Genomic DNA, 10234 nt, shown 5'->3' on the forward strand with positions numbered 1-10234 from the left:
AACTCTATACTGGTGATCAGGTATTCAGAGTGATGGTTCTCTGAACTAACTTAGCAAGATTCTCTGCTGAGCCTAAGCTGAAGTCCAGGCCTGGTAAGGCTAAGACAGAGAGTCACAGCCTAGTGGAGAAGAGCATGGAAAAGAAGGGTTTTGGACACAGGATCCAGCCACCTAGTGATGGTAAGAAAGGAGGCAAGGGTGCTGGAGAGAGGACAGGGCTCCTAGTGATCTCTGAAACTCTAGCCACAACATTCAGGAATGCATGGAGCAGGTCCCAGGCAGGGCAGGAGTCACTTTCTGTGACATGTAAAACCAGCCAGGGTTCAGTTGCATAACACTGAGAGGCAGACCACCAGCCTCTGGGCTGGACAGAACTTCTGGCCACCTGGGAATCAATCCTGCAAGGGGATTGCTCAACCAAAGCCAGCCATCCTGTTTTCCTTGTGGGAGCCTGTAAGCTGAAGCCCAGTAAGATGGGTGGAGCAGCCTGCTGTCCCAGCCAGCTGCCTGTGTCCCCAGAAGTCCTTTCCCGGGTACCTCTCCACTAGGCTGTGGAACACTGCATCTACTCTTGTAAATAGTCTGAGCAGAGGCAACCTGAAGTCAAGACTAGCAGAATAGAAAGTCCCAAAACTCTCTACCTTCCTGTGAGGTGTAAAACAGTCAGATGGCAAACACCAGATACTGCTCACTTACATCTCTCCATGTGGGATGCATCATAGTTCCCAGTGAGATGGTAACAATCCCACCCCAGGCCTAACACTGCACTGAAGTGAGCACATGACCTGGAAGCAATCCATGTCACCCTGAGTTGGTGATGGGAAAAAGAGATAAGGGAGAGAGTACAGAAGTGTGTGCACAAGGGACTTCAGAGCTCAACCCCAGAGAACCCTAGGCACTCGGTAAGGGAAGCTTCAGGCTCTCCCATTTTGATAGGGAGAGCAACAAGCCTATGTTTTGATCACTTTCAGAAACTTCCATAAATACTGTGCTTCTAATATTTCAAACCTTGAATATTCAGGATCTCAACTCTCAACCTATTTGATCTTATCTCTTGAAACACTAGGTAATGTTTTATCTGGCCACTTATCTAAAAATAGTATTATTCCAATCCGCTATTTATTTGTTTGTTTATGCGTGATACTTGGAATTAAACCTAGGGCCTCACACATGGTAAGCAAGCTCTCTACTACTGAGCTACATCTCTAGCCCTCTTTTTGCTTTATGTTTTGGGACAGGTTCTCACCACATAGCACAGGCTAACACTAAAATTTTTAACCACCTGCTTCAGCCTTCTCATTAGCTGGGATTACAGGCCTGTCACACGAGGTCCGGGAATATCCACTTATTATTATAGAGACTTTCTATCACCTCTTCATCTCCTTTCTAATTCAGATCAAGAAACCAACAGCCACACAAGCAAACAACAGGGCTCCCTGAATCTTCTCTTTCGGAAGGACACCATGTTTCTCTCCTGGACAGGTGGACTTATTTTTATTGTGAGCATCCCTGTGGCTCAGCCCTTGGTTCCCTGTTTTTCTCAGGATGCCTGTGGCTCCGGGACACAAACTGTTCTTTGGTGATGAGGTGGGACCACCAAAGCCTGTCACATCTCTGCCACTTACAGCCCTGCAGACCCTGAGAGTTTCTCACCTTCCCTCTCTCACCGCGCCTGACTCCAAGTGGTCCTTACACTTCCTGAAAGTGTCCTGCAGGAGTGTCTGTCCCTTGGGGCTCGGAGGTGCCGGGCAGTGTGATCACAGAGGTCAATATACACACCACTTGTCCCCAACACGCTCTCGCCCACACTAGTCCACCCTGGACCTTCTTTCTAGTGACAAATGATGAGATGAGGAGGGTTCCCCTTGTTTCAACTCACCATGTGTAACACAGTGCTCCTGAGAGTGGAGCCCCAGAAAAAATTGATGTCTGCCCAGCATTCTGTTCAGATGCAGCCCTCTTTTCTGGCTTTGTGTCTACCTCCTCTTTCCTATTTATCTATGATAGCATCACGGACAGCTGTTTGAAGACTTCTGCTTTGCAAATGACAAGTGTCATCTTTACCACAGTTGCTTTGCCTAATAGGGAAATATGAACATTATTAACCTGGAACTCATAGTGGGGTTAGGTGGTAGCCATGCCTCTGGGTCCCCTATTCCAACCCTGAACATAAATACTCACTAGTAATATTGTTGCTTCTTGTTAGATTCCTGCTGATAGGGTCCCATCCAAAGCCTAGATCCAAGATCAGAGCAGAGATGACACTGAGTGACCAGGACATACCACCCCCATCATAATCCCTCTCAGTACCCTTTAAGAACCCAGGGTTTTCCGATGTTTCTGTCAAAAACAGACACCTTCGCTACCAGCTTATTTGTCTCAGGGCCATTTTCAAGCCCAGAGTTAGAGAGTGAGGTCAGCTACCTGCATAGAACCCTACTCTGTCCACTCCTGGGATCCACAGTGAGCCTAGGCTTGCTTTATTATCAGCTGGGGGGGGGATGTCAGCCTACACAGCACCCACTTGAACATACCTTCTGCCTGAGAAGAAAGAGAACTAAGAATCAGATTAAGGAACCAATACGAAGGAACCTCATGGTGCTGCTGCCCCAAAGGGCCAGACATGGCTCACACTGCATATTTACAGGAAGTCCCAGAGTAGACAGAGGAATGAGTCTCCAGGGACAGATGGGCTGGCAAGGGTCCAGTCAGCACCAACAGGGACCACAGAGGCACCAGGGAACTTTCTGAGGTCAGACACATGTCCTAGATTTGTGTGCAATCGCTAAAATTATTTTTCACATATAAAAGCCTTTTATCATGTGTTAATAATACCTCACTCCTACCTGAAAACTAGGTAATCTTCCAATCAGGGGACAAAGTACCAGAGCCACAGTGGGGATCCCTTAGGGGAGCAGCCAGAGCAGATCATGTGCTTTGATGTTCATCCTCATCCTCAGTTCTCTCTCACTAGGCCCCACATACAGCATCCACACAGCCGCCAGAGTGGGAGACCTGTTCTTACCCCTTACATCTTAGACTTACCCCTTCCCAGTGTTCCTTGTTTCTGAACAGGAAAGCCCTCTTGTACCTCATCACCTGAGCAGTGGCCATTCCCTCTGCCTGGTGCCGTCTTCCTGGTCTAGGTGGTACTCCTTGTTTGTTTAAATCCCAAAGGGATCTCTCAACTAATGTCTAGTGGCTCTCTCTCTCTCTCTCTCTCTCAGCATTATAATCACCTGATCTTAATTATCACCTCCCCATACTATCACCACCACCACCAACCTTAAAGCTTAAAGCTTATGTGATACTATAGCCTCTAGCATGGCTACTTAACAGATGCGGGAAGTGGGGCTAGACAGAGTGAACTTCTATCCTAAATGTTACAAATGCACACATACTTTAAAGAATTACTATATACACTAAGTAATATAAGCTATTTGATTAAGAATCATTATTATACGTTGAAATTATTTGATAGGTTAATGAAATGTTAAAATATTCAATGTTTGGTTTTTGTTGTTGGTATTTGTTTTATTTGTTTGTTTAACAAGAGAGTCTCACTGTGTAGCCCCGGCAATGTTTTTTAAGGCCGAATCTCACTGTGTATCCCTGGCCTGCCTGGAATTACAGATGTAGACCAAGCTGGCCTTGAACTATCAGAGATACACATGCTTCTGCTTTCCAAGTGCTGGGATTAGAAACATGAGCCACCGCACCTCACATCAGTAGTTTTTAACCTATGTATTAGAAAGTGTAAAAGACACCTGGGTTCATGTTACATGCTTTATTGGGCAGCCTCCTGCACTGTCCGTTCAGGGCTTGGCCACATATGCTGTCCCTAGATTGGCCTGGCCCAGGAAGATGCCTAGGGTGGTTCTTTTAAGGATAATGATTAGTGACATAGAATGCCACACTCTTCCTCATTACACACACACACCTGCCGAGGTCAATTTATTTTCCTTTGACAAGTGTCTTAGGAAAGAGCTTGAAGAAACCTGAAATAACAAAGAGGCCTTCTAAGAGTGTTCCCGGATACTGACACAACACTCACAGATCAAGGTTGAACTCAAAGTTAAAAACTGGTTGCCCTTTTCCTTTCTAGAGAAACAGTTCAGATGTCAGGGACATTTTAGGATCCAGAGAGCAAAGACTTCTCTCCTGAAACCAGACTGCAAGAAACTGGGAACTTAGAATGAAAGGGGAAGCTGTGGAAAGAGGGCCCTGGAGAAGAGGAACTGGGAAAATCAGAAAACTAAGCTTGAAGAAGAAAGGGAAGGGCAGGAAGGGAGAGAGTGAGAGAGGGAGGGAAGGGGGAGTAGGAGAGGGAGTTGGGCAGCTCTTGAGGCAAGATCAGACCCTGCAGAGAAAAAAGGGACTACAAGTCCAGATGGAAGAGGGCAGGACTGTGCGAACAAGAGGCCCTAGAGCGAAGGGGCGGGGCGAAGAAGAGGGGAAGGGTGTCGGCCGGAAAAGGAGGAGCCGGGAGAGGAGGGCTGGTCCCCACTCTGGCAATTAGTTATAAGCAGCGCGGTGTGAGCAGGCTCTGTTCAGCCGCAACTCCGAGTTCTGCTGGCGCTCAATCCCTTTGTCCCAGCCAACCATGGCTAGCCCGCTACGCTCCCTGCTGCTCCTGCTGGCTGTCCTGGCGGTGGCCTGGGCCGCGTCCCCCAAGCAAGGTATGCGCTTGGTGGGCGGCGTGATTGATGCAAACGCCAACGACACCGGAGTGTTGGAAGCGCTGAACTTCGCCATGAGCGAGTACAACAAGGAAAACAACGACGCGTACCACAGCCGTGCCATACAGGTGGTGAAGGCACGTAAGCAGGTGCGTGTCTCAGCTGTACCCCTCCTCTCTGGCGGCTCTGGACCACTGAGGCCCAGGGATTTGGTCAACGGGAGCGGTCCTCTTCCGTCCCTGTTTCTCAGCCCTCCTCGATGTGTTTCCAGCACTATTTCCCTTTAGTTTTTTCTGAAACTCAAAAGAGCACGGCGGGTGGGCACCAACCGTCCTAGCTCTTGTTTTCAAAAATCCACCAAGCAGAGCAAAGGCACTAAAGATGTAGGTCAGATCCCGTCCCCAGTCCGCCTTGCCCCCCCTCCCCCCAACGCCCGATGAGCTTGCAGCCATCAGCTGTTCTGGGATCAGTGTCAAGGGCTGGGGGAAGGATAAACAGGGCCCACAGCTGTCCCCACTGGTTAAGAGTCTTTCTTTAAAACTTCTTAATTCTGACAGGCAGGCACTTTCATCCTTTCCCTCCAGTAAACACTTGGCCCTGTACCTGGGTGTGTGTTTATGTGCATTTATTTTTGTGGATGCTTTCAGAGTAAACACTTACTGAAAATAAGGGCACTCTCTACATACCCTAGATTCCATTTGGAAACTTGGGAATTTACAGATAATTAGTTCCTTCACTCAAATTTATTTTGCTGGTCTCCATTATGGACTCCTGGCAAGTGCTGTTTCTGTCCATTCTGGTAGCCTGGCTTTCTCTGAGCAGAGCCTGCGCTGCCTTGCTGTCCCTGGCAATGTGGAATGGTCCAGCCAGTTGTGGTGATCAGTCCTGTGCCACATGATGAGCTGTAGGATGGGGTGGTTCTCTAAGGTTAATGACCTGTGATGCTGCAGCTGTTTTAGCTTGTACATGTGCTTTTTGAGTCTCCACAGTATCCCCAGGACACTTTTCTCAGAACAGGCCCCTATCCCTAAGAGACTATGTAGTCTGCTGTAACGTTGCTGCGGGTCACCAGGCAAGTCCCTTCTTGGGTCTTCTCAGAAGGAGCCAATCTAGCCGTTCTGGGGGCCTTCCTTCCCTCTACTTATTGGCCCTGGGGTATCCTTAGGAGCAGTCTCAGGATCTGTTAATTGCTCCCAAGACAGCACAAATGTTAGCCAATAGCCCTCCACCCACTGGGTAGGTGGGGACTTCCTTAGACTTAGACTCTTGACAGAGGAGCCAGCATCAAGGGCTGCTAGGCCCCAGGTTAACCCAAAGGAGGGTCAGATTTTAAACCACAAAGGGTTGTACACCAGAGCTCATTTCAGTTTTCTTTTGAAAATGCAAACAAGTGAAATCCTGCTCCATTTTTTCTGCTGTGGTGATCAACCTTCAGAAAAGCCATGCGCTTCCCTGCTGCCATGGACCTTGATGGACAGTGTGACTTGTAATTGTGCCACTAGATGGAGCAAAGTATAGGGAGTTATAGGTTATTGGGTCTTTGGGTCTCATTTAACTGGTGGGAAAACCAGGACCCCACCCCCAAATCAACATCTGTGTTCCTGGTCCTGCAGAGCAATATACAGATCCCTGCCCTCTGACCCAGATTTCTTAGTTTGTGTTTCACAGGTCCGCCAAGCAGGTCTGGTGCCCATACAGGGAGAGGGATAAGTTCTCTTCTTAAATTGCAAGTGGAAGACATACAGCTGAATGACACACTTCAGGAAATTCTGAGTACTCAGTGAAGGAGGAGACATTTAAGAGTGGTCTTTCCTCTCGTTTGAAACATCCTGTGTGTGAAGCATCCTGTGTCCCCTTGTCCCTAGGAGGAAATCCGGGTCAAAAAGGGGAATGGGTTCTCTAGGCTGCATACTGTGAATGGGGAAGGTGTGGCTGTCCTCCAGTGGTTCAGTGTCTCAGCTGGAAGAGCCACAGTGACTAGGATTGAGTTAATCTTCTCCCCACCCCTCACGCCCTGCAGCCCAGAGACTTTGATTATGCTCAGAACAATCCCAGGTGCCTAGAACACCCCCCCCCCCCCCCCCCCCGCTGTCTTCACTTTCCTTCCTGACTTGCATTTTTCTGCCCTGGCTTCTGCCTTTTGTGCCCTTCTCCTCTTACTCAGCTACATATGACAGCTTGTCAGAGTTTGCTCAGAATAAAAGAATTACCAACAGGGCTTGAGGCCACTTGTCGGGAAGAGTTAGCTTGTGTTCTCTGAGTAAGAGTTTCTGGCCATTCATGAATCCAGGCATAAATCCTAGGTAAACACATTAGTTCTGTGATGTAACTGGGTATAAGTGACTCGACTGGACTGTTGTCAGTGAATCCTGCTCTTTTCACTGTAGATCGTGGCTGGAGTAAAATACTTTTTGGATGTGGAGATAGGCAGAACCACATGTACCAAGACCGAGACAGCCTTGGAATTGACTAAGTGTCCTTTCCATGAGCAGCCTCATCTGATAAAGGTATGTACCTGATATGGGCCTAAGGGCAAACATACAGGCAAAGAAGTTGATAAATATGACATCATGTAGAGATGAGTATATTTGGAGAGACTGCACGCAAGTGGAGAAGTGCATGTGTGTGGAGTGGTGGTTCGTGATGGATGCAGGTGGATATTGGGCACATGTGTGTTCATGCCAATGCAAACCTGTACCCATGTAGGGCTAAGGGGAGGGATTTATGTGCACATGATTTGATTATGTGCTGAATGAATTTATCCTGAGAATTGGGGTACTGGGGGAACAATTATTCCTCCTGGACTAGAGGTAGGTATAAGGATTTTTGCTGGGGAGAAAGGCTTGGTCTAATCCTGGCCAGAGCCACCTGCCTGGACCACACAAAACAGAACAGAGCCTATTTGAGGATTGAAATCCTCCAGTGCCTTTTCTGTTGTGCCCCATGCTTGCTGTAGGTGGAATTTGTTCATGTGACACCATGGCTGTGGCGATAGCTACATTTCCCTTATCATCTTTGTCTGTACCTTGTCACTTTTAGAGGTGTATCCCATTCTTTCCTGATGCCCTTCTTAGTGCTGGCCTAGATAGAGGGGCTCATGGGTCATGAGCCTTTGACCTCTAGGGCTTGACACTTTACACAGACTATTCCTTAACAAGCTGTGCTGGGGCTAAAGAATATGGAATCACAGAACCAGGAAAGGGGTCACATGTCATCCAATAACAGATATGAACAGACCCTGCTGAGTGTCCTGGGACTCAGAATGGGGAAACTGTTTCACTTCCCTCATTCTACATACCTGCTCCATCATTCTGGGATGGGTATTTCTCTTTTTTTAACTATAGCCTCATACTGATTGTTCCTCTCTGTTCTCTTTTGCAGAAGGCATTCTGCTCCTTCCAAATCCTCAGTGTGCCCTGGCTAGGCAAACAAACCCTGACGAGATCCAGCTGCAAAAGCGCTTAAGGCTGAGTCCAGTAAGGTGATGCAGACTGCTCCTTACTTGTGCTCTTTCCCTGTAGTGCTTCAACCCTCAGAAAGGCTCTCCAGCTCTCGAGGGCATCTCCAGTGTGGCAGCACCAGGAGAAGCTGCTGCAGGCAGGTTCTGCACGTCTGAACAGCTGTCCCCTGGTTCTGCCCTTCTCCTTGCAGTACCTGTCAGGCCTTGCTCAATTAAAAAGGAAAAAAAAAAATCCTTTGGCTTTGTCTGAGTTGCTTCTGTCTTGGGATATGCAACAAGGGAAAACAGAAAACAGCAGGTAAAGGCTTGTGTCTACATGCATATTAGGATGAGCCCTGTTGCTTTATGAAATATCCAGGACTCAGAGCAGATAAAAAGAACAGAAAGAGGCAGGGAACTTGGTGTCAGTCAGTTACAGTGGTTCCTTGGCAGATGCCCAAGGGCCAGGCGTGACCTGAGCTACCACAGTTAAGAGTTAGTTAGTGAGGCAGGCAGAAGGTGCCATAGATGGGCCCAATCTCGCCTATTTTTGCAGAGGTGACTTGATGGAGGGAACTGCCCTCACTAAGAGACTCTGTAAATGATAATTCTATGTATCCTGGATACAATAGAAACTGTGTTTCTGATGTGTGTGTGTGTGTGTGTATATGGACTCAAGGGTAAAGCCCAGCACATCTGGAACCTGCCTGCCTAGGCATGAGTGCCATAACTTGGGATTTGAGCCAGTTCCTATACTCACCCCGTTCTGTAAAGTAGGAACTGTAATAGTTCCTCCTGGGATTTATTAGAATTAAATATTATCTATACATTTTATAATACAGTAGAATGTAATGTATCAACTTTATTGTATGAGAACATAGTAATCCAGCCAAGATAGTCATAGAATTTGCTTTAATGACCTACTCCATTTTGTTTTTTCGGAACTATTCCATTTTCTTAAAATACTTTTAAAATTTTTTGTAACATTTTAATTTTGTTTTTACCTTTTTTAAAACATTTATTTTTATTTTATGTGCATTGGTGTTTTGCCTGCCTATATGTCTGTAGGTGCCAGATCCACTGGAAGTGGAGCTATAGACAATTGTGGGTGCTAGGAATTGAATCCTGATCCTCTGGAAGAGGATCTTAACCACTGAGCCATCTCTCAAGACCCAGTTTTTTAAAATTTTTATACAATATATTTTGGTCATATTCTTTCCCCTCCCTCAGCTCCTTCCAAATCTCTCCCAACCACCAAAAACTTCATCACCAATTTCATAGTCTTTCTCTTAAAAAAAGAAAAGAAAACTCAACAAAAATAAAGAACCCAGAACTCACACACACACACACACACACACACACACACACACACACACACACAGACACACAGACACACAGACACACAGACACAAACTGGACTAACTGCCAAACGTCATTGCTAGGGTACTCTAGTCTTACCAGGTTTGTGACTTTATTTTCTCACATATTTCACTTTTCCTCAGTACCTTCCATTTCTCCACAATCTTCTTCCACTCTCCCTCCTTCAGCAAGTTCACTGGTTCCTCAGTGTGGCAGAATATTCCAGCATATATCAGAATTTTCCACTCCCAGCTAGACACTCCAATCACAGAGCTCACTAAAATAACATCTGTCCTTTGATACTGAACTGCAGCATTTGTTTGTCTTTGGGCGAAGTCCAGGCCACTTATGAGCTGACTAAGGGAACTAGCCATACTTCCTAGATACCAGCAGGCAGTGATCCTGAAAAGTGTTTTCCCATGGCCCTGTGCTCCTGGGACAGTCACACTAATCATGGCAGAGGCACACCTCTAAAGAGGCTGCCTTACAAGTCGCCAAGGCCCCGCCTTATGACAAGATCCACCCTGCCCTTGTGTCTGGAGCTTTGACTTGGCTCAGCAGTGAAGGTAGTCCATCCTCATCCTAGATTTGCATATCTTTTGCATATCTCTGTGATTGTCCTGAGCTGGAACCTGACCCAGGTTGTACTCTGAAAATTCTCCAGTGATCCATAACAACTCAGTTAAATTCAAAAGGTGAAGCGGCAGCCTACACACACACACACACACACACACACACACACACACACACACACACA

At 47.0% G+C, this 10234-nt stretch overlaps 1 protein-coding gene across 1 annotated transcript; it reads left to right on the forward strand.

Annotated features, from left to right (window-relative positions):
- The first annotated feature begins 4489 nt into the window (after nucleotides 1-4489).
- On the forward strand, nucleotides 4490-8373 carry Cst3 (cystatin C). The gene is made up of 3 exons (XM_055602700.1): nucleotides 4490-4828; nucleotides 7067-7186; nucleotides 8061-8373. The coding sequence occupies exons 1-3, from the start codon at nucleotides 4604-4606 to the stop codon at nucleotides 8142-8144; spliced, it is 429 nt and encodes a 142-aa protein (XP_055458675.1). The 5' UTR covers nucleotides 4490-4603; the 3' UTR covers nucleotides 8145-8373.
- The last annotated feature ends 1861 nt before the right edge of the window (nucleotides 8374-10234 follow it).

This window comes from Psammomys obesus, unplaced genomic scaffold, assembly GCF_907164565.1.
Source record: "Psammomys obesus unplaced genomic scaffold, mPsaObe1.curated_primary_1811, whole genome shotgun sequence".
In the NCBI taxonomy this organism is placed as follows: Eukaryota; Metazoa; Chordata; class Mammalia; order Rodentia; family Muridae; genus Psammomys; species Psammomys obesus.

Bases quoted from the DNA above. Each gene is read 5' to 3' on its own strand.
- Cst3 (XM_055602700.1), top strand. From the start codon at position 4,604: ATGGCTAGCCCGCTACGCTCCCTGCTGCTCCTGCTGGCTGTCCTGGCG. The intron at 4,829-7,066 runs GTGCGTGTCTCA...TTTTCACTGTAG, and splicing joins TGGTGAAGGCACGTAAGCAG to ATCGTGGCTGGAGTAAAATA. The intron at 7,187-8,060 runs GTATGTACCTGA...TCTCTTTTGCAG, and splicing joins AGCAGCCTCATCTGATAAAG to AAGGCATTCTGCTCCTTCCA.